Source organism: Xiphophorus maculatus, chromosome 9 (genome assembly GCF_002775205.1).
Source record: "Xiphophorus maculatus strain JP 163 A chromosome 9, X_maculatus-5.0-male, whole genome shotgun sequence".
Classification (NCBI taxonomy): domain Eukaryota; kingdom Metazoa; phylum Chordata; class Actinopteri; order Cyprinodontiformes; family Poeciliidae; genus Xiphophorus; species Xiphophorus maculatus.
In genome coordinates this window covers 24,586,558-24,612,594 of record NC_036451.1, presented here as the reverse complement: position 1 = coordinate 24,612,594, position 26,037 = coordinate 24,586,558, and the positions used below count along the sequence as shown (strand labels likewise).

Sequence of the window (26,037 nt, the reverse complement as noted above, 5' to 3'; positions counted from 1 at the left end):
ATTTAAGTGAGAAACTGATGCAAAAGCAAGAATCTAACACCACCTTGAACGACAGTCGTGCCTCTTATAAGTGTGGCAGAATAAACACATTCAGCAGGCTGGTGCGTCGAACTGTATCAGGGCAACGATCTTAAGACAGAGGTGTGAAAACGTTTAGCTTTAACATGCTGCAGGATAACCAACCACAGCTTCTGCGTATCAGTGCAAAAACCACACTCATCCAAAGCGCACGCTATGATGAATGTAGAAATACACTTTATAAATGTTTATAAATGCAGGAGGAGGGTTGAGTTCTGAAGAATTCAAGATTAAGTTTAAGTTTAGGTGTAATCAAATCTCGACTCAAGAAAACTTAGTTGAAAATGATTCGAGGCTGATGACCTTCTGGAGTAAAAAATAGCAAACATGCAACCTAATAAAGGTTTATCCACTCACCTGGAGCGGTTTAAACCTGGTTAGTTTCAGTGGTTGTAATGTGCGACAAACCGAAAGGTGTGTTGTTGGCCTAACTTGGCTTTATGGTATCCTTAATAAAGACACAGAACCACAGAAGAAGAAAAAAAAGAAAATATGTGCACCGCTGTCACCAAAAACACTAACAGATGTGGTTAGAAACGCATCTTCAAGCCTCATCGCCTTCCTACCGCTCTTCCTTCCTTCTTTTGTAACTTCAAAGCCGACAGAAAACGTCTCAAACTCAACAAAGAGCAGCAGAGGCAAAATGAACATTAAAAAAAAACAAACAAAAAAACGCATAACAACAAGCTCATAACACATGAACTACTACAGCGTACATCAGGGGAGTCTAAGGTGTGACGTTTACAACATTTGGAATTTGGCAAAAAGCAAATCAAATAAATCAAATGGAGTTGATGTTGTCGCAACAACCAATTAAATTAATCAAATGACAATGATGGCCATAAATTCCATTCTGATGATTAATACTGTTGAACAATTTTGTTTATAGCTTTCATAATCGACTTCATTTATGGTTTCAGTTCTGTGTGGTTTTTATTTCACTTATATTTTTTGGTTATGGTCATTTTGTGTGTGTGTGTGTGTGTGTGTGTGTGTGTTTGGTTATTTGAAATATCTTCCAGTTACATGATCTTAACAAAATTCTAATTTATTTCTCTTTGAGAGTGTGAACTTGCATTATTGGACCATTATCAACATATCACTTGAAAATAAAATTCTTATTGTTTATCGCAATAATCTCTGGGATAATTTATCAGCAAAATCAGTTGTCATGACAGGCTTGCAGTTGGACTTTTTTTTCCACTGGGAAGTTTATACACATTTTCTTAAACAGAGACTGTTGGGAACAAAAAGTATTTTTCTACTGTTGATTTGCTTTCCTTTAAGTTTCATAGCCAAACCAAGTGACTTTGCTCAAAAACGGAGCCAATTATTAAACTTGGCTAAGTACAAGAAAGGTTGTCTGAGGAAGTTCTTGTATTTATTTCACGTTAAAATACTTTTTCTGGACCGATAAAGTAGAAAACAGTTGACCTAAGAAGTTCTGAAACCGTACGCCTGTGGTGTCCAAATCGAGTCCCAAAGGTTCGGTATCCTGCAGGTTTTAGTTGTTACCCTGGTTCAACACACCTGAATCAAATGACAGTTCATTAGCAGAACTTTAGGAAATAGTTGGATCACATTGGAAACTGGCAGGACACTGAGGACTGAAGCTGGACACCCATACTGAACCGTAACATTCACTCTAACCAGTCAAAAAGGTTGTTCACTGAAGAGAGTTTGCGGAACATTTTGTGACGTACGTATTTAAAAATGTGGTGTTCGTTTCAGCTTTTCAAACATTACTCGGGTCCATTTGAAATGCTCCTTTAACGTTTACAGTTTACAGTGGAAGAATGGGCAGTGAACGCCTCGTGAGGTCTAGTTCCTGAACACAGCAATCCTGGATGAGTTCAGGAAAAATGTCGCCAAAAAGAGGAAACAATTTGGAAAAGGCAACAATGCTCCAAAAGTACAGGTATATTTGTAACTTTCGCAGATGGTTTTGTTGGCTCGTTTAAATTACTTTCTTTAAAATAAGTTCTACGTTTCGGCTCCAGATAGTGTGTCCGTTTAATTCACAACAGAAAGTAACAGCAGGTGGTACAAAACAACAGACACATCGATTGAAAAGTGTGAAAACTTGCGAATTCTTTGGTGTGTGTGTGTGTGTACGTGTGTGTGTAGTCCTGCCTCCAACCTGTAATGGCTCTATCCCTGTTCCGTGGCTAGGCCTGAGATTAGTCACAGCTCGGGCCTGTGAGCCAGGAAAATGGCTTTGCGCTGCAACAAGCTGTTCACCTCTACAAGCTAATTATCAGAAGTCTGTCTAAAATCAGCGCGTGTCCCACTGGTTGCTCTCACACAGCGCTGGTTTAAAGAATACAGCCAAAGCCGTGCAACAAGTTTTTTTTTTCCCCCTCAAGTCGTGGGCGAAGTATCTGAAAGTCCACACACACTGAAACCAACTTCAAGCATTTCCACTCACCCGGAGTTGTTGGGAAACTTGTGCGTAAATACACTCCACTACTGCGCCATGTAGCCGGTGGTTTAATCCGTCTCGCGACCCCCGGGCGTCCCGGGCTCGAGCGTTTTCGGTCCGTGGGAGTGTTGTCTGTCGTTGGCCGGTGAAGTCTTTCCTCGCTTGGTGTTATCATGGGCGGGGGAGAGAAGTAGAGCAGGGAGTTCCTGTCCCTCAAACAGGGAAACTCAACAGGAAACTGCGCTCCGAGCTGCGGTTCAGGCCTCCTCCACTAGGGCAGGGAGACGCAGGAATGTACAGTCAGCCCGCATATATGGAAGGTGATTAGGGCCAAAAATATACCCGCTCTGGCGACACTATCGCAAAAACAAAACAAAAAAAACCGCGCTTCATCAGGTTGGACTTTCATAAGAAAATTAAGATATTTAAAATTAACAGTAAATATGAATCTAACTGTACAAACTTTGCTTTAAAATATTAGGCATGTATTTACAATTATACAAAACAAGACAGCACTTTGTCATTTTATTTTGTTTAATTCAATTAATATACTTCTATGATAAACTGCCACATTTCCATGTATATTAGGGGGGGAAATTATTTTTGTCCTGACTTGCGCCTTGAATGCTATAGCTAGTTAGCGTGGCCACCAATGACGGCAGAAATTGCTTTTCTGTAAGGATGAGTTCCTTCTCCCTCATTTGCACATTTAGTAGCTCAAGTAGGAGGAGCTTGATCTTTTCACAGATTCTTATTATGCTGTCACAACACGGTGACAGTTTTAAATAAGTAAAAATACCAAAAATTGTATATTGCAGCTTTAAAAATGTCAGACAAATCAATGTTTTCAAACCTAGTATTGAAAAACTGACATGTTTTTTGGCCTAATTGGATTGTTAGGTTTCTGACTCAACAGAAATCCACTAATATACTGCATGTACATTTGTAGTAGTATACATTTAAATAAAACTTTTTCCGTAAGGTCAGCCAGGTCTTACCTCAACTTTCTAATTTCCTTCTTTGTTGAACTTTTGTGCCTTTTCTATCCAGAAGCAACAAGGCAACTTTATTGTGCTTATGCATATACACATGACATTATTTACAATCAACATGGCATTTTGTATAAAAAAAAAAAACTTGCAAAAACCATTTTTAAATAAAGATCTTGATGTTTTGTTGATGAACTAACAATGACTGTCACACTCCATCAGTCTGAGCAGGTTACATAACAACAGTCAAAGGCAAAGTGATTAATGGGTGAAACATGGAGGGTCGCTCAGCACTGCTCAAACCCTGCCATCAGCGAGAGGGCCAGAGACTCCACTGCAGGAACACAAAGAGGGAAACAAACAAATCATTATCTCTGTCTGTGTAAAGTGAATCATTTGACGTTGGGGAATCACAGATGAACAGGATTGGCTTACGGTGGGGAAAGGAGCCCCGGCAGACGGCTTTATTAAGTATAGTCACCAGGAACATGTGGCAGTTTTTGAAATCAGACTCCATCTTATCTATAGACTCGATCCTGCACAAAGACAAAACGTGGGGTCACCATGGAGATCTCCGACAAACATCCTCGGGGTAAAATTGAGCAAAGTTGCAGTGCAGGGTTTTTATTCAGGCTTTACTTCCAAGCGCCAAATCCAGCTTGCCATCGGTCTGAGAAGATGAGGACCAGATTGAGAACCTTCATTATCGCCTCTTTCACAAAACTGACCTGAGGGAATGAAACGTGTTAGAAGTGAGATTTTCTTTTGGCTCGGTTCCTCATTTTTGTCCATCTCATGCTACCTGTATAGCGCTAAAGAGCTGTGTGACAGTTGTGTGTGTGTGTGTGTAGAGGTGGCTGTGCTGAGAATTTTTCAAGACGACTTTGTCTACGGCCGTTAAAGAGAGCATTATGTTGAAGTAATTCACTCAAATTAAACACCTCAACCTGTGAAGACTGCAGAGCTGAACAGTTGGAACTCGAAACACCAAGTCATCAAAACCGTTGTCATATTTTGACGACCTGTCAAAATGCAGACAAGTGTTTTCAAAAGATGTGTAAAAACCCCTAAAATAAATTCAGCGTGGATTTATTATTGGTAGTGAGTAACAAGGTGTGGAGGGCTATTCACTTGCTTTATTTTGTATTTTAGCTCTTAGGACTAAAATCGCCTTATGTTTTTTTTCCCTCTCTTTTATTCTGTCTGTCAAAGTGAAAAAGCTTCAGGTAAAATTCAATAAAATATTTTAAATGAGTAACTTTAATAATAATAATAATAACAGGTAAACCTTTTGGCAACAAACCCTTTTTTTGGATGTGGCGTAAAACAAAAGGATGAATGTTTGGAAATGAACCACATGCCTGCTGTTAAATACGGTGGAGGTGCTATGATGCTGTGGGCCCGATTCTCTTCCCAAAGGCCTGAGAAACTTGTTAGAATGCTTTGTACCACAATTTTTTTCAATTGCCAGTGTATTTTACATAAATAATACATTACAGCCTGTGTGGTTTGACTCTCTGTGCAAGAACTCCTTTTGAAAACACAGTGACGTCTTATTGGTTTTTACCAGGTACTGTCGACACCAATAATTGTGCCACTGGTTGTTGATCATTCTACCCTCTGAATAATTGTTTTCAGAATTCAGCACAGCGAGTTTCACCTTTTCCCTCAGCAGACAGCGGTCATGGATGGTCGCCAAGTATCTGTAGTGGATCTTGATCAGCTGGTCCAGGTCTTTTGCTTCCTGCACTTGGTGCTGAAACTCCAGACCAGTGCTGTGCAGAATCTGCCAACACACAGAGGAGACACCTCTCACTTTTCAGACTGCAAACGAGAAGATTATGTAAAAAATAAAAAAAAAGTTCAGGTGGTTTGGAGCTCGTGCTTTCATCTCTCAGACTCTGGAAGTAAAAAAGGTTGTTTTGGTTTACGGACAATCAGCTGCTAAAGTTTTGCAAAGCTTTAAGACGATTTGGATCAGAGGCTGCTCAATGACAGAGACCTGCTGCAAATATCCGCTATTGAAACTGTTCTGCAAGAACAAAAAAACAAAAAGTGACATTTGTACAGCTGTGGAGAAAGCACTGCATGGAAAGCCAGAGAAATTAGCAAAATGTGAGACATATGTCAAAACTGGAGGAGCTTCAAATATCAGCTGATTAAGTGGGGAAATCTAACAAGCACACTGTAAGAACACAAAATCTTACCAAGTGTGTTTGTCTAGTTTCTAGTGAAAATATCTTAGTACACTTAAAATAAGACAAAACTAACTTACAAGTAACTCTTCAAGAAGATCTAGCGGCTTGTTTCAAGGAAACAATCCCTGAAAAAGCGTTAGTTGCACCAGCAGATTCATTTCACTTTTAACATGGGGAAAAATGTCTTGTTTTAAGTGAAATAATCTGCCAGTTGAACCAGCCATTTTTAAAAATTAAATAGGAAGCAATTATTTACTTAAAACAAGCTTCTTTATCTTGCTGAAAATTTACTTGGAAGTTAGTTTAATCTTATTTCAAGTGTACTAAGATAATTGTGCTAGAAACTACGCCAAAAATACTTAGAATTTGTATTTTTGCAGTGCATCAAACCATGTCGCTGTGTTAGAAAGACCCAGTCAAAGTTCAGATCTAAATCTTATTAAGAATCTGTGTCTGATGAAAACTAACTAGCTAGCTCCCCATCCAATCTGACTGAGCTTGGCCTATTTTTTTTAACCTAGAAAACTTTCAGTCTCCTTGTGAACAGGAGATAAGCCTCCTCTTACTCTGGTCATGATGTAGTTGTGGAGGCTGTTGACGAAGTGCATCAGTTTAACGCGCAGCAGACACATTCTGTGAATCTGCTGGCTTATTGGTTCTTTCAGCTTTGCTTCCTCAGCAGGAGATCCTTCCAGTTTCTTTGTGACTTCTGCAAAATCTAAATAAAAGCACAGGAAAAGCATTTAAGCAACAACACAAACGCCTTGGTATTAACTTGACCCGCCGCATTTAGAGGAAGACATGATCTCAGCGTCGCTCTAAGAACGCCTCAGTCACACCAGCTACATTTCCATTGGGCACATTGGAATTACAAAAATAAATGTGCTTAGTGGAAACACACCAATTTTGAGAATGACACAATTTGTTTTCAACTAAAGTTTTTTGCGTTTGGTTGAGTTGATGTTTCGGCTGAATCAAAATGAGTAGATTTTTCAATATACTAATTGCTGTGGGTTGCCATGGAAACGCTTTTTCCACATCGTACGAGTCACATGATCAAAAACCGGCTGAAAAGATGAAGGAGACGACAGGAAAAAGGATGATGGAGCGGCGCGTTTTTTTTTTTAATGACTTATCGCGTGAACAAGCCTATTCACGTTGGATTTTTAATTGCATTTCATATTTAATGCAAACAACGCAAATAGAAAATTGCTTTTTTTTTTTTGCAGAATATCGGCAAAGTTCTGCAGACATTTGTAATGGAAACACAGCCAGTGAAGAACGGAAGTGGAACCATTATGCTTTGGAGCTTTCCCCGCCCCCTCCTACAAACGGGGCAGGACTACTTAAAGGTCCATACTGAGGATGTTCATGCATAAGCGATAACTGAACTGCTTCCCATCATGCATGATATGTCTAATATTAATAGCATTTCTAATGATAATGGCAAATAAAAGGTGACTTTGGTTTGGTAAGATGTCTTAATACCAAAATATTTAAGAAAAAAAAAAAAAGAGAGATAATCATTTTAATAATTCTCAGCTGTGGTGGATGTCAGCGTCTCAGCTCTGGTCTCAGTTCTTACCACTGAATCGAAGCGTGTCCAGACTGTATTTAGCCCATTTAATCTGCAGCAGGAGAAGGAACACTTGATTGTAAATCTTCTGGCACTCGGAGCTGATCACAATATCTACGGGCCAGGGGACCTGAGGAGAGCAAACCAAGCAAATGTCAGCACCACACATTTACCAGGCATGAATGAAGCGCAACGCCTCCGTGTACCTTGTAACTCAGGGTCAGGACCTCTAAATTATTCACTGGGTGCTTTTTCCTGGACGCGTCCAGAGGCTCCAGAAAGACCGACAACCTATAGGATATGAAATATTTAAGGAAATATTTGCTTTGCAATGATCAGATTTACGACAACATATTAGGGTCACAGTAAATGTTGGGCAAAAAAATATTGAGAGTAACCTCAGAAATGTTTTAGAAAAAAACCCAAAAAAACAAGGACGTTTGTGAGCTCCAAAAGTCGAACATTTGTGAGAGAAAAAAACTTTTTAAAATGTAAAATTTTAGATTAATCTCTGGGTTGTAAAACTCAAAAATATGCACAAAAAAACAACTCAGATATTTTGAGGTCTCAGAAATGTGCAAGGAAAAAACTAGAAAATTTCTGAGTTTCGTAAGTTATGAATTTTCAACTCTTGAAACTCAGAAATTTCCACGCTTATTTATACAAGATTTCTGAGATTAATCTCAGAATTTCTGAGTTATTTCTGGCAAATTTAACATTTTTCAAATTTAGGAATTTCCTAGTTTTTTCAATAAAAATAAATAAATAAATAAATAAATCTTACATTAATCTCAAAATGTTAAATTTTTTTCTAGGAAATTTTCTGTCGCTCTTTCTTTGGGGGGGCAGGGGGGAGATTGCCCTAATACGCCATCGCACAGTTTTCACTCTGCTACATCTATCTGACAGCAAAGACCTGTAGTACCTGCTGCTGTCCTCCGGGTAGCGCTGTCCCACTGCCTCCTGCAGCAGCACGTTGAGAAAAGAAGGCTGCTGCCAGCTTTCCTTCTCCTGCACCTTGTCAAAGATGGCGGTGTAGAAGTCATACATGGTGTCTCCGGCTTCCAGCAGGAAGTAGTTCCTCATGGCTTGGAGGTATTCCAGCAACCTGCCGAAAAACAACAACAACATGCTGGATACGACCTGACACAACGGTAAGCACTTAGAGCAACAAGAATAAAATATTTAAAAAATTTTTTAAAACACAACACAGCAGTGCCTACTTGTAGTCTTTCTTCAGAGTCTTCATGAGGTTGCCGCAGCACTCGATGTAACGCCTCTCGATGTGGGGGTAGAGGCAGGAGCGCAGGGTGAGCTCGAAGGTCTGGCAGGTGACCGACTGAGACGAGCGGTCCACAATAAAGTCGCCGCCAGAGAAGCGCTCGTGGAAGTCGCTCTGCTCCAAGTAGAGTCTGAAGAAGAAGGTGCATGAATGTCGCATTCATTTTGGGCTTCTAATTTTTTCTTTGAACCCACTCTGTCTTTAAAGGGCAGTAGTATGTGTTTTCCAGGCACCTAGTGCCATTTTGTAGCACAGTCAGGTAACTGATTATTTTAAAAAAATGCTATATATTAAATATCACTTAAAAGAAAATCTGTCCCTTTAAAAACTCTTGTTTTTTATGAAACTTGGCCTTCAGGAAGTCCTCACAACATGGCTCCTCAATTAACCCTTTAACTATGTTTTTGCTGAGCAGTAGCTCCTATAATGAGCTCACCAGACGCTCAATTCCACCAGGTGTTTGCTAATTGCTGCTGGCTAGTCTGAAGGAGCTGAGTGGGGGAGGGCTGCACTGTAGAAGCTTAGAAACTGCAGCTCTGAGGAGGAGCTCTGTCCTCAAAGGCGGAGCTATGTCCACCCAGGCATTTTGCACAATTGAATGGTTGCAATGGAAGATTAAAGGATTTCTCAAACATGCATGAAAAAAAATCAAGGCAACACTCCAGGTGCGTTTCTAATGATAGAAAAACATTATATCATGAAAAGCTCAAAAAAGTTGATTTTACATAATTCTGCCCTTTTAAATCAGATATGAAAACATACTATTACTTCCAATGCCTGTAGCTTTCATAGAAATACTTTAATTATTTTTCCCAGCACAGCCACAGTTACCATTAGTTAAGCAAAAAAGGTGATTCGGTTTGTTGCTACCTGGCGAAGTTGATGGCTAAGAGTGGATCGTGGACGTCCTCGATCTCCAGGTGCTGCGCCATGATGGACTGCATCTTTATGATGCTCCTGGTCGTGGCCTGCTGCTCGGTCATCTTGTCGTTCGGGGATTCCTCTGGGCTGCTCAGGCGGGACTGCACAGACTCCAGAAACACCGTGTACAAACTCTTCCTCTCTGCATCTGCAATGTTATTTTTCTGAGGTCGTGAACACATTCCTTCAAAAAAAAAAAAAAAAATCAAAAAAAAACTGTAATTACGCACTAACAGGACAAACACCGACCTCTGGAGGACCTCTCGGAATCCTGGGCTTCTTTACAGTGCAGATTTTTGAGCAACTGCATGGACTTCCCGGCCATGATGATCTGCTTCAGCACTGGTTTGAGGAAGGACACCATGGTGAGCTGCCTGTTGCTGGAGCCCGGATCCCCACCGGAGCTCCCGCTGGCTGCGTCGTTCAGCTTTTCCTCGCTGTCCACCATCTCGGAGACGCTGTACAGGGTGTAGGTGGCGTACCAGAAGTCCCTGTGGTTTACTGGGACGTCCTTATTTCTAGAAAACAAAACAAAACATAGATGTTCTGGATTTCATAATATTAACGATTGTGAATCTATTTTGGTGGCTTTCCTCAAATATTCAGACTGCTTGAATAGTGTCACAACTACAAACTTACACACCTTATCGAGACTCAAAGCGGAACATATTAACATGTTGCGGATATGGAAGGTGAATGATTCTTTTTAATCTTATTACAAATAAAAAAATAGTCATCTTCAAATTTGTGCTTACAATTTGCTACATATGTGGGAAGTGTGTGTAAGGATTCCTTGAAGCTAACCTTTGGATGATGAACTCTTTGGCAGGATCGAACAGATGGCCGTGAACAATCCACTCATCCACAATCTCCAAATATGGCCTGACCGTCTCAGTCCACAGAGAAAAGAGCAGAGCCACCTGGTACAGAAAGAATGGCCACACATTTAACCAGCAGTGGGTACTGCTAGCTAAAACGTTAGTTACTCTAAACCTAAATCACTGCACCAAGCCGGTATTTATTGGAAGCTAATGCACTACACCATCATTGTATTTAGCAGATGCTAATCCTAAAGTGCTACATCAACCTGGTATTTAGTGGAAGCTAAGGCTAATGCACTACACCAACATCATATTTAGCGGATGCTAATGCTAAAGTGCTACATCAACCTGGTATTTAGTGAAAGCTAATACTAAAGCATTATATCAGCTTTGTGTTTAGTGGAAGCTAATAGTAAAGCACCGACTTCAACTCAAACTATATCTGCCCTTGAAAGACTACAACCTTCAAACACCAATTTAATTTTGCCATGTATCATTTACATGTTCTATAATTTCCCTATATATTGTATGTATGTTTGTATGTTGTTCTCTACTTTCCATGTTTTCTTTTATGTTACGAAGATAATGACATGGGGGGAGAAAAGGACAAAAGAGAGAAGAGGGAACCAACTGCTGCATAAGCAGTCTTCATCACTGTCAAAATAAGACAGTGATGAACGTTTTACTACTAGAAAAATTCTTGACAGTCAATAACCCAAACTTCCAACACAAATGTCTACCTTTATTCAACTTCGAGATTACAAAACAGGCGAGTAAATTACTGCTTTAGAAGTGTGCTGAATGTTTTCATAGTTAGCAAAAGCGCTATACAAAAAAAAAACAATTAGCTCCTCTATTAGCACAGTAGCGGATTCGCAGAAGTATGTATGAAATTTCATTAACTCCGTTTCTTTGTTAATACCCAGAAACTCCACCTTTAGGTTTAGAATAAAAATTATTTTTAAAAAAACTCACCGCTTGCTCTGATGCATCTCCAACACTGTCATATTCTATAATCGCCTTGTAGAGAGTATTGAGCAAGTGAGAGGCCCGCACAACATTTGGGGTTGCCGGGGGAACTTCAGCGACTCCCGTGCAAAAGACTTTGTGCAACACTTTGATCTGGGCCAGGTGAGGGCTGAGACGCTCTAGAACGCCGGACAGGGTGACCGTCTCATCTGCAAACAGACAACAGTTCATACAAAACAAGAAAGCTGCCCCTTGGGAAACACATCAATACTCAGTAATAACATGGACAGGTTTTCCCTTTAGGATTAGATAGGGGCACACAGGAATGGAGCAGATGTCATCATGGTAATCATCAAAAGATTTTGTCCCTCGGAATATATACATCTGTGTTTGCATAGCTCAGACATTTTAGGTCAATTTAAGGAACAAACAGCAATTCTAAATGGCCTTAAACATAAATAGCCTATGGCCATTTAAAGCCGTATTTATTCAACCCTGAAAAATGACTTGAAAGTAAAAGGAACGGAGTGGGACCTCTCACTGTTTACACAGTTAATAGCGAAGCTCTGCTGTGGCTCTCTTATCAAAGGGAATCCAAAACAAACTCTTTACGATAATGAACTCGAAGCTTGCCGTTGCTGATGACCTCTCGCTCAATTGCGGTCAGCTCTTCTTTGAAGCTGGCAAAGTATTTGTTGAGAGCCCAAACAAAAGCCTGGTAGGTCCTGAAAGGCGGCTCCGAGCCCTTCCTGTAGCTGTGGGAGGAGGCCGGGCCCGGCGGGCCAGGCTCTGAGCTGTGGCCCGTCACCTCGTCGATGAACCTCTGCAGCCTGAACACCGCCTGTCCGTACACGGCGACGTGCTCCAGCACAGAGTGCAGGCAGTTCTGCAGAACAAAAACACGACAACATCCTAGTATCAAAAAACAACAACAACAAAAAAAGCACTTGGTAAAATATCAGCAATTGGCGATGCAAGTTATCAATTAATGTTAATAAATCCAAAGTTGTAGGATCTCACCGATCGATGGGCGCTTAATTGACAAGCGGCCATTTTCTCTTCCGTCGTGTTTCTATAAAGGGCTACATATTCCACGACAAGCTGAATTTTAAAACTTCATTTAATTTTAACAGTATTTCGGATCAGCCAGCGTTATTCAGTTTGGACGGAATAAACTTAAAATTATGGTTTTCTCACCCTGGTAAACTTAGACATAAAACAGGAAACCTCTTAAGAGGTGAAAAGATGAAAATAATATGTAAAAAACACTCAATTCCCAAAGAACAGAGAGATGTTCAGAATGTTCAAACTTCCCCCCATGACGTGCACAAACTCACACAGAGCAGGCCCAAGGCACATGCGAATTAAGCGGCTGCTTAGGGACCCCATACCACCAGGGGGCACCCCAAGAGCAAAATGCTAGTATGACAAAAAATATATATTTTTTTAAAAAGAAACATTGAATAATACAAACTAATTGCTTTATACATGTGAAAAAAACTATTTCTATATTATTTCTATACATCTAATTACATCTAATAGGTTAATCTCTTCCTGCTGTCGGCTGCTGCCACTGTTGGGGGGGGATATAAGATATCGAACTTGTTAAATAGTTTTCTGTAAATTCAGCGTTTGTCTGCTGATGTGATGTTACTTTAGAAAAGCTAAAATAATAAACACCACTCTGCATTTCAAAACCCAATGATTTTTTTTACCCGTTAAGGTAAAATTAGTAGTTATAGTAACGATGGGACGATGTAAGCTAATTAGAAATGACGCTGATGATGGCAGGTATTTAGCGACATCAAGGTGATAGCTTAAGGAGCCGGACTCTGTTCTGACCGTTTCTCTTTCCCATTCTGCCATCTTTATTTCTGTATCAGCTAGATTTGCTTAAGGATGACGAGCGGTGCCCTCTTCTGGATGGAGGGCAAACTACAACACAAAAAGAAGAAGGTCTAAATGGACATTATTAATCGATTTGGAACTACTTTTAAACTTCTAAACCATTAATCGCCAACTAATTCCAATTCGATAAAGTGATTGCATCCCTGTCGGTAATGTTTGTGTTTTTTTTCCCCTCTTAAAAAGAAAAACAACAACAACAACAAAAAAACTTACACTTGTCAGATGGGTTACCACCACGTTATTCCTCACCGACACTTTGCCGTCATGATGCTGGAATATAAAGTGTTTCTTCACCCCGGAGAGAAGCCTGAAAAACACACAGATCATCCTCGTGACAAAAAAAATAAAAAATGTATAATCAATGCGCCAACATAATTACTTCATCGATCTGGGGAGGATCCGTGAGTCCGGGGATCAACAAGACACTTAAACTCACTTAAGAGGAACAGAAGATCGTTTTCTGTGTACTTTTGTGAATAGGCTCAGCGTCACCGGATTCTTACCATAAGGTTTCCCGTACGACCTGAGTCTCGGTGACGAAGGCTTTTTCTTCCGGCAGATACAGAGGATCTGTGTTATACAAGTGCTGGTCCCTGAGAGCGAGAACACCTGAATGTCACACAACCTTTCAACTCAGAAATAAGAGGAAAAGTTGCTTATGTCATGTGGAACATAGAAAAAACCATTGATTTTGCTTAGTATTAAGATTAACGTCCTATGTACAGTTCCAAATGTGTAATTTGCAACTTAGTGACATTTCCAGCCCACTTTTATGATTTATACCACATTAAAATTTTATACCAGTATTAAAATAGAATTTTCCCTCTGAGTTCAGATCCACATGTTACTGATTAAAGTCAAATTTGATCTTAAAAGGAGTCTGAAATCTTACCAAACGTTGAGCAGGTTGGAGTGTAAATGCAAGCTGTGGGAGAAGCGAGGAGCGTGAGCGACCCAGTATGGAGTCACCACATGCTGTTCAAGCCAGGTCCGGGCGTCTGGTTCCCCCACTGGGGAGAAGAAATGCATGCCAAAACGTGGTTATTTTAAAACTATAACACACTATTCCTGCGGTATGTTACAGAATGATTTATCCCTCCTGTAATTTCCCACATTTTTGTCAGATTGCAACTAAAAAACTTGATGGATTCTGTTGGGATTTTTGTACCAGACCGACAAAGTAACAGAAAGTACATATAAAAAAAAAAAAAAAAATGTTTTTTTTTTCTTTTTTTTAATAAATAAAAATTTAAAAGGCTTTCAATGCACATGTATAGAGATATGTATTTAAAATAACTTCGTTAGTTTATAAACCACTGCATTTTGGCTTCGTGTGACAGTAAGACTAACACATAGCCTTGAACACACCATCCCAAGTAAAAAAAACCTGGTGGTGGCAGCATCATGCTGACGATTCTTTTCTTTTATTCAGGGACACGGGAGTGTAAATAATATGGATACAGGAAAAAACTGAATGGAAGGATGCAAGATTTAAAGTTTAAAATTTCTTCTCCTAGGAAGACAACCCTAAACATACTGCCACAGCTACAATGACGTGCTGTCAGTTAGAACGGCCTAGTCAAATCACAGACCTAGATCCAACTGAGAAACCAATAGGCAAGACTGGAAAAGGTGACATTCACAGACACTTCCCAGACTGAAACCTCTGTTTTGGCAAAGATAAACGGAAAATGAAACACATTCCAGTTTGCGGCTCTAGTGCCAATAATTTCTACGATTGTTTCTGCGTTTGTTTCTGTGTTTTCGGCGCACCCGTCCACGCGACTGGCACCGTCTTGCTGGTGGTGTCCTGGTCCTCCTGGGGGGTTCTGTCCAACTGGATCCCAGAGTCCTCCCTGCTGATTGGCTGCTGCCGGTCGTCGTCCTCGCTTTCGTCCTCCGACCACTCCTACAGAAGAGCGAGGTGACAACATGCGGCCACGGAAACGCGTTTAAAGGGCGCCGTCGTTCCAAGACCCACCGGCGTGTCCGGGAACGGCCCGGCGTCCACGTCCTCCCCTTCCATGAGGTACTTGGCCCAGTCGAACTCGTCTTCCGGTTCTGAACGGACACGCGATTAATTGGTGGTGGAAGGGGGGTGAATAATTCCAAAGTGTAAAATACCAGAAGAAGCTCACCGGCATCTTTCACCCTGGGTCTCTCAGTGAAGTTTGTGTTTGAGGGAGAATCTGATAAGAAAAGCAGCAGTGACAGGATCCCGTAGTGTGTGTCTGTCTAGAAAAAAAAAAAAGGTAAGTGGAACAGTTTGAAAGTTTAGTGGCAGGTTATGCAATCTGGAGTGCTGTTTTCCCCTTCTGCTATGAGGATGTTGTGGTATTTAAAAGACAGAAAAAGAAGAAGAGAAACACAAGGCATGATGAAATGTGTTGGCCAACGCTGTTTGTGTTGGCTCGTGTCAGAATTCATGTTTTCAATTCCCACACTCGGTTCATTACCTTCGCTCCGTTGGTGTTGGGGAGTGGTGAGGTGAGGAACTCCTCGGTCAGTCTCCTCCAGCTGCCCGCCTTACTCAGGTCAGAGTGGACCATCAGCTTTTCATAGATTCTTTAAAAAAATTCAAATTAAAATGAAGAAGAAAAAACAGATTATGCATAACAGCATTGTGCAACGTGGGTCATTTATTTTATTATTATAAAACAAATTCTTATGCTTCTAATACACTTTAAACTGGAAGAAAAAAATTGAGAAATAGACTAACTACAAAAAACTCATGTTTAGATCACTAAAAGAAAAGAACATTTTGAAAAATATAGTCTGAATCTACCTGGTTGGGTGTGCTCACTTAGAGATTATTGTCATTCAACTCAACGTTTAAAATGTACATACTGAGCAAAACTTTGTTGCAATAATAATATTATTATTTAAAAGTCAATTTAAAAAAAAAGTATGAACATAAATGCAATAAATTACTATTATTCCAGGACTTCACCACATCTAACAACTAGCTTATTAAATTAAATTCAAAAACATTTTATTTATTCAAAACAGAATGTAGGAAAAAATCATAATTCAGAACTTCAAAGTTCTGAGTTATTCAATGCGTCATAGTGGATGGAAATACTCTGAGCAGGAAGCAATTCTGGTAGCAGTCAGTCTCGCAACGAATCCGAAGTGGCCTCTTACTGAAAACTGTTGCTGCATCACTGACGGTGACGACATGCTAAAAGCTCAATATCCAGGCAGAAGAGACGATATGCAATAGTAACACGTCCTGGATGATACAATCAGTTATTGGCAAGGTCTGCTAATCTACCTCATTTGCCGCTTCTCTTTTAATCTGTTCGGTAGTTAGAAAGTAGTTAGGGTTGTGGATTGGAGGAGAAAGTTTGAACTTCCTCCATCTCTTTCGCTCTCTGCATCCATGAAGCTTCATTTTCAACTCCCCTAGTGTTTGGGGTCATAGTTCAGGTAGGATTTGAGGTTTTGGGATGCCAATCAATTAAGAAAACCTTGTTGCCACGGTTACGCAGCATAACAACTGTCCGAAAGTGGGGAGGGAAGTAAAATGTGATCAAAAGTCTAGAAAAAGAAAAAATCAGAACTAACGTTACAAGGTTAGTTCTGACCATGAGAGACACAATTCTTATAATTACAGGATTTTTTTGGCAGAAGTGTTTGACTAAAATCCTTACAAACTATCACAAACACTACTCTTTGCTCTTAATATGTAATGTTATCTATCTTGACACTAAAGGTTGTGCAGTTTGACTTTTTTGGGGGGGTTTTGCTTCATTGCCCATGTGTAAATAAAAAAGCCCACTATGAATTTAATAAATATATTTATTTTATCAAGGCCAAACTTGAAATACAGAACGTACAAAAACCCGCAGAGTGCAATGATGGATTTAGACAATAAGACTTGGAATAGTCTAAAAATACACATAATTTCCAGACTCTACTTTCTTTTCCATACTAATCCAGAGCAGGAAATTGATTAAATCAAATATATGTATATATTTCAGAGGGCGTGGGAACTGTGAATAGAGGAAAACAACCCTCTGCCTAAAGGGAAGAGAGGAAATTAGACGACAGACCTGGAACACTTACTCACCCATTGATTGTGCGTTGAATTTTATGACTGTCGGCATCCAAATACCGATGAAACCTGCCGGACGGAGCACACAGTTAGCCAAGCTCACCTTCTTGCAGCTAGCTAGCTAGCGTTGTTGACAGGCTAGCTCCGACTCAACCAGCGCAGGACGGACTCACTTGAAGTTTGACCAAGCGAACTTCAGCGCCAGTTGGAAGTTCTGGTCCTCCTCGTCTTGCACTCCGCTGAGACACCTGACCAGCCTCTTCGTCTCTCTCTCCGTCTCCTTCTCGAAGGTGCTCCAGTGTGCCATGTTGCCGCAGCTGCTGATGCTGCAGTTAGCTTCAGGCTGCTACAGGCTGCATCCAACCGACGGCCGTTGACATGTAGCCGCTTTGGTGGCTCTGCGGGAACCGGGAGTGGGTCGAAATGGGTTTATTTGCTACAAAAAGGTGAGACGTTAAGCTGTTTTTGTTAATCGTTTTCTGCATTACCGCGCTCCGTTTGGCTCTGGAAATAAGAGCAAGTGCGCATGCGCAAGATAGAGGCGTGGGTTTGTTTTCCTTTCTCTCGTCTGAATGGTTCCGAGGTTAATGCTAATAGTGGCTAAATTTACGGATATAATTAACTTTTCACAACAAAATAAATTTGTGCTCCTTCTCACCAGACGTTGTGCACTTTTATCTGCCTTTTAATACATGTTCTTCGTGTTTGTTGTCATTTTCTAAGTTTACTAAACTCCGCCCACAAACAGATTTAGCCATAGCCCCGCCTTCACTCTCAGTAGATTCTGAGCAGCTCCACAAAGAGGAAAATAAATAGACTATTTCGTCAAGCTAAGCTAGGCGTGCTTAAAAATATTAAATTAAGGAGCAAAATTTATTTGGTGGTTTCTTTTTTTATTTGTAACGGGGCGTGACTTGCCCGAGCAAACGCACGAACACAAGACGCGTTCCCTTGCAGTCAACCGGCGGATGACTCGGGTAGCGGTGATGTTGAGGCGGTGTGGAAGACGTTTTTGTGTAGGTAAGAGAGAAATGTATTATTCGATAAAGAGACGAAATTGTATCGAGTAATACAAATTCAGGTTTTTATTATTATTTCATTATTGTTGTCATTATTGTTGCTCGTTTATGGTTGCTAAACGAGCAACAATAAAATTCAAAGCTGCCTTCTAGTTGCTGAAACTGGAGCTTAAGTCACCTTTCAGTTGAGTTGAGCACATTTAATTCAAATCAAATTTAATTCCAAAATATTGATCCCAAAGGGAAATTAAATGTTGCTGCAAATCATTTAATGAAATAGTTATTGTAGACGGTAATGGCTGTGGGCAAAGAAGATCTCCTGTAACAGTCTGTACTGGAACAGATTTGAAGAAGCCTCTGACTGAAGACACTATTTTTTCCAATGAAAAACAGCCTCAGAGTCAGAAAACCAGTGAACTGTTGTGGTCTTAATTACTAGTTGCCATACATAGTTCCCTCTTTTGTATCAAAACCAGACAGGAAGGAATATGATCACTAAAATACTTTGAACTGAACTATGTGCCACTGGTTTAATATCCTAGAGAACAACAGAAGTGCCAATAGTTACACATACAATTTAGCAACATGTGATGATAATATGGAAATATGTAAAGAACCGTATCCAATTCTGCTGCAGAGTCTGCTGTTGAATCAAGACAGTGCGGCTAACAACTGAGCCACCTTGCAGCCTAATAACATTGTTATTATTGTTGTTGTCAGAATATTGTGCCACACAATATCATTCCTTTTAGATGGCAAAACTTAAGAAAGAACTTCCAGGGGCAGGAGGCCGGATATTTTGGAACCCCACGGATTTTTCTTTTCTTTTTTTTTCTTTTATGAATGCATATTTTTGCAACAATTAATTACTTTATCTATAACTCATAGGCCCATATCAGGCGAGTTGTATTAATATTTGGGGATTTTCATGACTGTAAACAATACTCAAGGATCTGAAAACTGTGAAGGTGTAGCATATTCTTTGGAGAGCAACACAAAGCAACTGATTGGATGACATATACATTTTTTATTTTTTTTTAATAGTTATTGTTATTCTCTGTTTTGGAAAGCGTGTGGACGGGCGGGTGTAGCGTTACTGTGTAGTCACAGGGATTGGATCCCTTTTTAGTGCTTATTGTCTGCCTCGTGCTTGTTTTGTTGTCATAGCAACGATTGATGTTGCATGTCAAGCTGCTAAAGATTCTATAGAGAAAGTTGGAATAAGAATTTTTCTTCTCTTTTTTGAATAGGGAACCAAAACCAGCTGCAGTCCAGAGGATCACATCCTTGCCTGTTTGCTTCCTGCTTCCAGTCAAGCAGGGTTTAGGAAGGAAACGAGATAAACGTGTATCCTTTATCCTCCGAGCTCAGGAAAGGTCAAATAAATAAATAAATAAATAAATAAAATGTAGGAAAATTTTAAATGAATATATATTTGCATTTTTTTCCACTATGCTGCATATTGTTGCCTTCCTAAAGCAATGGCCAAAGTGAAAGTGAAAGTCTTTTTTTAAATCATCTCTTGGCAAAAAAGAGGTAGTGACTTTTTTTCATTTATGCAAAAAACATTTTGGCAACAAAAAAGTGAAATAGACATAGGCCATTATTATAGAAACATGACTATATTTAATAAATCATCTAAAGCAGGGGTCTCCAACCTTGTTTTCACCGAGGGCTAAAGTCCCCGAGTTGAGAGTCCTCTGGGGCCAAAATTTGCTTCTTCTTTTTTTTTTTTTTTTTTTACAATCGATGACGCATAAATATTATTATGAATTTTTGTTCTCCTTTTCCTGCACAACAATACATTAAACAAGTCATATTTTTTAATAAAACCAAGAGTAGTCTGACATTTCCCTGAATGTTTACAGTTATTTAACTTTTTTGGCGCTTATTTTTTTCCTATTTGGTCTATTTAGTTCGTTTCTAGCCATAGAAAAGGAGCAACAAAAATATATAGCAAAAAAAAAAAAAAAAAATCAATTAAAGTTTTTACATTTTTCATTTAGGGCATAAACTTGCCACGGAAATCTCCACCTGAAACAATTTACAAAAAGTATCCATCTTGCGTGTATTTTTGTGTGTTGATTCCCGATAACATTAGTGGTTGTCAGTTGCTATGGGCAACGAGTCTGCTTGTAGCCTAGCCGACACCGAGAGCGAGAAAAAAAAAAGAAGATTATGAGTGGTTTTTAGTTATTCTTCAAAGGTTTTCCTGCATTATTTTTCCCCTCTGCTGTGGCGCATTGTACTAAACATAATAATACCTACGTATATCTCCAGGTTCCTTTTTGTTAGCAGAACTATGTAAAAGAACAGTCTTTTCGCCCTCCAGCGTTGTGCGCAGGCGCGAAATTTCCGGACGTAAACAATAACAACACGGCAACGGGTCTATTCTCGCATGTCGGACCGCCTCCGGGTGGGGCGGTCCTACATGAATAGACCCGTTGCGCTGTCTGACACCACGCCTACCCAGAGCGCCGCTCTGCCTCGCCGGATGACAATTGATGCGCACCCACACTAACACACAGAGGAATAACTTTACAGTAGCGACCGGGGCGCTCCACAGACCGCTGCGCCGCCGACTCTTGTGAAAACAAGCTCCCAGCCCCCCTCTCGGCGAAAGGAAATGAAGAGGAGGCTCCACAAGAAGTACTTGGTTTTGATTCTGGCATATACAGGTTTACTTCTGCTTATCCCCTACGTGTTAGATAACCGGGATAAATCCGCCCAGAATGCCAAACTGCCGCAGCAACAGCCCAGATGCCCCGACCTGGAGAAGACGGTGGCGCTCCTCTGGGATAACGGGTTCAAAGCCAACGGCAGCGACGCGGCGGAGAACCCGGCGCCGACGAACAGGACCCAGACCCGGACGCACATCTACCTGCACGCCACCTGGAGGACCGGCTCGTCGTTTCTGGGGGAGCTGTTCAACCAGCACCCGGACGTTTTCTACCTGTACGAGCCCATGTGGCACATCTGGCAGGCGCTGTACCCCGGCGACGCGGGCAGCCTGCAGGGCGCGGTGCGCGACATGATGAACGCCCTGTACCGCTGCGACTTCTCCGTCCTCAAACTTTACGCCGGCTCGCAGAACATCACCACGGCGTTCATCTTCGGCTGGAAGATGAACAAGGTGATCTGCTCGGAGCCGCTGTGCGACGCGCACCGGCGCCACGAAATCGGGCTGGTGCGGGAGGACCAGTGCGCCAAGTGCCAGAAGCGGGACCTGCGCGAGCTGGAGAGGGAGTGCAAGAAGTACCCGGTGATGGTGATCAAGGGGGTGCGCGTTCTGGACCTGAGCACCCTGGTCCCGCTGATGAGAGACCCGGCGATCAACCTGCAGATCATCCAGCTCTTCAGGGACCCGCGGGCCGTGCACAACTCGCGGCTCAAGACCAAGCAGGCCCTGGTGAAGGAGAGCATCCAGGTGCTGCGCAGCAAGAAGCAGAGCGACAAGTACAAGCGGCTGCTGGTGCCCAGCAACAGGATGAACCGGGCGGAGAGCTACGTGGCGAGCGCCATGGAGCTGATCTGCGACAACTGGCTGAGCGACGTGATGCTGGTGATGAACGCTCCCCCGTGGGTGAGGAGGAACTACCTGCGCCTTCGCTACGAGGACCTGGTGCTGCGCCCCTTGGAGGAGCTGCAGCGGCTCTTCCGCTTCTCCAACCTCTCCAGCTTCCCGGCGCTGGAGAGGTTCGCGCTGAACATGACGCACGGCCAGGGCTACTCGTCGGACAAGCCCTTCCTCATATCGTCCAGGGACGCGAAGGAGGCGATCTACGCGTGGCGGGAGCGGCTGAACGTGGAGCAGATCGGCCAGGTGGAGGCCTACTGCAGCGAAGTGATGAGGCAGCTGGGCTACGAGAGGAACACCGTGGTGGAGAAAAGCAGATGAGGATCGGAAAGCAGCGTGTGAGTGTATGTGTGTGTGGAGGGGGGGTAAGACCGTGCAAAAAGCACAAAAAAAACCAATGCAACGATTGAGATTTTATCTCAGAGAGAGAAAGCAGTGACTACAGTAGTGCAGTCTCTCTCTACCTCGCGTTATACTTACGTTTCCATCAGCACAGGAAGTGGGTGAGTGCTTTGCTGCTGGGTTATAACCCGTGACCTTCACTTGACTGAAACCAGAGCCCCAGAAAAACACACGTTCGCTCGTTTTGATCACAGAAAAGGGGGTCAAACGCCACTTCACGCAGTCGCTGTGTGAACATTTAAACGCGTCCTCTTACATCCACACGCAGGGACATTTGGGAGTCTGAACCTCCCAAAATGTAGAGAGAGGCCGAGGGCCACTTGTTGATCTCGTTTTTTTTTTTGTTTTTTTTTTATCAATCTCAAGTCATAGAACCGCGATATCCGTTTGGCAATTTGCACTTTGCTCCCTGTTGTTTTAATGTTATAGATAACAATAATATCTTGCTGCTGTGTTACAGTTTTACTGATCAGATCAGCCTTTCCCTTTCAGTTGCTAACCGGCCCTGGCTAATGAATGACGATGCCTTGTTACATAGTGTTGAACCTTTCCACTTTTTGACCTGTTGCCACCACAAATATTTTCTTGGGGATTTTCTGACCCAAAGTAGTGGATAGTTATTATGTGACTGGAAAATGATAGACTTTTTTTAGAATCATTATTATTATTATTATTTTTTTTAGTAATACAAATTTTGCACACAAAGCGCCTTGTGTTTGATGCCCAAAGGTGGATAGTTACCCAAAATGACTAAATAAGAGTCTATTTATGTGTAATTTAGTCTCAGTTTAAATCAGACAGGACAGGAAGTGATGAAGAGGCTGAAATCAGGTGAAAGAATCCGTTAGCCGGATGACCGCTAGTAATGGAAGGCAGAGATCTGGCCTTTATGGGAAAGTGTTGAGAGGAAAGCCAGATGGTGTTCTGATCAGATGGGACAGAAACTTTTGTTTTCACGCTTTCTGTGATGGAAAAGTAATCCTGATTAAGACCCTGAACACATCACTCCTATGGTGAAACATGGCCATGTGGATGCTTTTTTTTTTTTTTCTTTTTTTGTCCAAAAAATCCCTTTTCCTCATATACAACTATTTGTGTATCTTATAAAATCTAAGAAAACCCAGTTCAGGTTTGTGCTTGTAGTGGGGGGAAAAATATTGAATACATTACCAATGCACTGCATGTGATTTATTGCGTTTGTAAAAAAAAAAAAATATATATATATATATATATATATATATATATATATATATATATATATATATATAATATATATTGCTGTCTAAATGCTAAATACAGGAGCCTTCAAAGTGAGACCATCAGAAATATCTCGACTCCCTTTAACGACCAACAGCTCTGCTGCTCCACAGAGGGCTCGTTGTTGTGTCCCTGGCACAGCCCGGTCCCCTCATGGGTAGCTGGAGGGGGGCTGGCAGTGAGTCACTGTGCTGTCAAGAAGAGAGCCATTGTTCGTTTCGTGGCGGTCTGCGACAGGGTAGGGTTCCTAGCGAGGTTACAACCGCGCTGTCACCAGCAGCTGGTACAAAGCAAGGTCCTTCACCGCCGCGAGGCCTGCAAGCCGTCAGCACATCGCCTCCCCGCAGTGTCCCGGTGTCCGTACTGAGGTCTACGCATACCCACTTCCAAGCAGGTTTTCAACAGAAACCCAGAAATAAGCTATCCCGACGTATGGCGCCCCTTTTGGCATGGCGCCCCTATGCGTCGCGTTCGCACATACACACTTTTTTTTGTGCCACTCGAATGCCTCTGATCCACTGTGCAGCAGTAGCATGACTTAAATGTTTAACTTCTCTGTTTCTCCCCTCCTGCAGGGTCCTCCTAATCAAGGCTGAGGGGCAGAAGGTGGAATAACAAAACAGGCTGCAGGAATGCAGTCCACTAGGAGCTCTCAAGCGTGCCTCTTGGGTTGTTTTTATCCTCACCCGAGCTGGGTCGATGAACTGGAGAAATGGTGATACCGAAAAGACGAGGAGGAGGAGGTTGTGTGTGTATGTGTGTGTGTGAGATTGGGTGGTTGGGGGGGAGAGAGAAAGAGCAGCCAATCGGACTCAGTTGGATTTGAAACGAGGAGAAGGAAGCTTATTTTCTCACCGTGCTGCCTGTTCGACACCAGGAGGGTCCCGTGGAGACGCGGAGGAGTTGGGGTGGGTGGGGGGGGGTAAAACAAGAGACGGGGGCTGGTTTGTGCTGCCATTACTCTGGCCGACCTCTGTCCTTTTTAGAAGCACTAATCCCTCCTCAAATCCTGTTCAAACCGGGGCCATAAAAAACCCCTGAGATGGGGGGGCCTTCCTCGGGACATGGATCCAGGGTGGCAGCGTTAAGTTCGGCCTTACTGCAGTGACTTCTCCGTCCGGCCTGTGACTAAGCACAACAGCAAACCCCAGCATTACTGACTTACCGATATTAAACAGAGACCTGCTCACTAAAAGTGCTGAAAGAAGAAACTACAGTATTTTTCTGGGGTGGGGGAAAAAAACCCAAAACCCCCTCTGACTGAGAAGCTATTGTTCCGCCCCTGACCCCTCTCAGGAATCCGGACAGCTGCAACAGCCTCTTTGACAAATCTCTCATGTGGGTGTGAAATTTTCTGATCAACCGCAGAATTCCTGAAGACCTGCTTCTGTCCTCCGACCGGTGGACCTCTTTGTTTCCTTTAATCCGCAACAGTCCACAGCGTCCTCCGATCCGGTGACGTCCCCGTGGTCAAGGAGGCTTTTCTGGGGGTTCAACACCGTCGACACGTTCGATTTCAGAAGCCGGTTCTGTTAGAATTACTCTTACTTGAATACTTGTGGAAATGTGAACAAAAGAAGGACCTTCGAGCTATTTAAATTCAGTGAAAGTTTGCTACTGCTTGTATTAATTCTGTAGTCATGGTTTCCAGATTCATACGGTTGATTATCGACCAGTAAGAACCCTCTTTGTTACATCAGCTGGGTTTGTCCAGAACACTTGTACTGAAAAGTACAATTGGAGCGTGGCTTCAGCAACAAAACATGTGACTCGTAAATGGGACATTCTTCACTAACAGCTGATCATCATGTATAATGCTTTGCAAAAGTAGTCAAACGTTCTTTGTAGGGATTTTTTTTTTCTTCCAGCAGACCCAATGCAAAGTGGTGCATAATTGTGAAGAATTATGTTCTTTTTTTTTTTAAACAAAGAAATCTACATTCAAATCAACTTTGGCCAGTCTTCCTGTCCAATCATCTCCATCACATGATGCAGCCACCACCATGTTTCACTCCATGTTTCATTACCCTGAGTTCAGGGTAACGGGTTGGGTTAGCTTTCTGAATGTAGGCCCAAAAAAAAGACATGTTGGTGTCCGAGCAGCAAATGGTAAACGGATTGTACTTGCATAGCACTTTATAGCACTTGTACATTCAGTAGTGTGAAATGAATTCATCTATTCATTCGCATGCTGATGGTGGCAACCTACTGGCTGATAGAGGCGAGGCTGCAATGTGCTGGCCCCAACCGGGCCCTCTGACCGCCACTGGCAGGCAAGGCAAGGCGGGTGAAGTGTCTCGCCCAAAGACACAACAACCAAGATGATGGGCGGAGCCAGACTCGAACCTGAAATGATGATACAGAAAATGCTGGTTAATTTTTTATTTTTTTTTACGGTGTAATTTTGGAACCCCCTCTAGCGCAGCATCCCTATGTGGCGCATACCCAGCCGTCGCCAGCGTCTTCCCAATGTACCTTGATGTTTGTTCACTACTGTTCTCTTAATCCTCTGCCATCCAGATGTAATCAGCCACTCTGAGTCGATACTTTATAGATGCACC

The 26,037-nt window shown here is 42.0% G+C and overlaps 3 protein-coding genes across 6 annotated transcripts in view; 1 reads left to right on the top strand and 2 right to left on the bottom strand.

The window, feature by feature from the left end:
* The window catches only part of cyfip1 (cytoplasmic FMR1 interacting protein 1), a 34,121-nt gene extending 31,345 nt beyond the window's left edge, over positions 1-2,776 (bottom strand). Inside the window, exon 1 of the mRNA XM_005804426.3 lies at positions 2,507-2,776. The gene's annotated coding sequence lies outside the window, so the exon portion shown is untranslated. The remainder of the gene's footprint in view (positions 1-2,506) is intronic.
* Positions 2,777-3,523: 747 nt separating this feature from the next.
* tubgcp5 (tubulin gamma complex associated protein 5) lies at positions 3,524-17,775 on the bottom strand. Of its 3 annotated transcripts, XM_005804425.2 has the most exons (23): positions 17,395-17,773; positions 17,237-17,290; positions 15,621-15,729; positions 15,303-15,399; positions 15,146-15,225; positions 14,938-15,073; positions 14,057-14,174; positions 13,668-13,757; positions 13,378-13,471; positions 11,890-12,142; positions 11,263-11,465; positions 10,271-10,386; positions 9,716-9,984; positions 9,416-9,614; positions 8,487-8,675; positions 8,189-8,371; positions 7,470-7,554; positions 7,273-7,393; positions 6,254-6,405; positions 5,150-5,275; positions 4,129-4,217; positions 3,925-4,025; positions 3,524-3,823 (listed from the first exon to the last, which is right to left on the bottom strand). In XM_005804425.2, the coding sequence occupies exons 1-23, from the start codon at positions 17,526-17,528 to the stop codon at positions 3,777-3,779; spliced, it is 3,045 nt and encodes a 1,014-aa protein (XP_005804482.1). In that variant the 5' UTR covers positions 17,529-17,773; the 3' UTR covers positions 3,524-3,776. The 3 variants fall into 3 exon arrangements, 2 of the variants coding, with proteins under 2 accessions (XP_005804482.1, XP_023195994.1); XM_023340226.1 differs by lacking the exons at positions 17,237-17,290; positions 17,395-17,773 and having other exon boundaries at positions 15,303-15,395; positions 15,621-15,710; XR_002753327.1 differs by lacking the exons at positions 3,524-3,823; positions 6,254-6,405 and having other exon boundaries at positions 4,001-4,025; positions 17,395-17,775.
* A 267-nt stretch (positions 17,776-18,042) lies between these two features.
* Positions 18,043-24,377, top strand: chst7 (carbohydrate sulfotransferase 7). 2 transcript variants are annotated; one of them, XM_023340227.1, is made up of 3 exons: positions 18,043-18,241; positions 19,491-22,161; positions 24,052-24,377. In XM_023340227.1, exon 2 carries the CDS (start codon positions 20,867-20,869, stop codon positions 22,136-22,138), a length of 1,272 nt encoding a protein of 423 aa, XP_023195995.1. In that variant the 5' UTR covers positions 18,043-18,241; positions 19,491-20,866; the 3' UTR covers positions 22,139-22,161; positions 24,052-24,377. The 2 variants fall into 2 exon arrangements, with proteins under 2 accessions (XP_023195995.1, XP_005804481.1); XM_005804424.2 differs by having other exon boundaries at positions 18,046-18,241; positions 19,491-22,155.
* Positions 24,378-26,037: the final 1,660 nt, after the last annotated feature.

Excerpts from the sequence above, each read along its gene's own strand:
- tubgcp5 (XM_005804425.2), bottom strand. The coding sequence starts at position 17,528 with ATGGCACACTGGAGCACCTTCGAGAAGGAGACGGAGAGAGAGACGAAG. Across the intron at positions 10,387-11,262 it reads GAGATGCATCAGAGCAAGCG|GTGGCTCTGCTCTTTTCTCT; the intron begins GTGAGTTTTTTT and ends TTTCTGTACCAG. Across the intron at positions 7,394-7,469 it reads TCCTGACCCTGAGTTACAAG|GTCCCCTGGCCCGTAGATAT; the intron begins GTACACGGAGGC and ends TGCTCTCCTCAG.
- chst7 (XM_023340227.1), top strand. The coding sequence starts at position 20,867 with ATGAAGAGGAGGCTCCACAAGAAGTACTTGGTTTTGATTCTGGCATAT.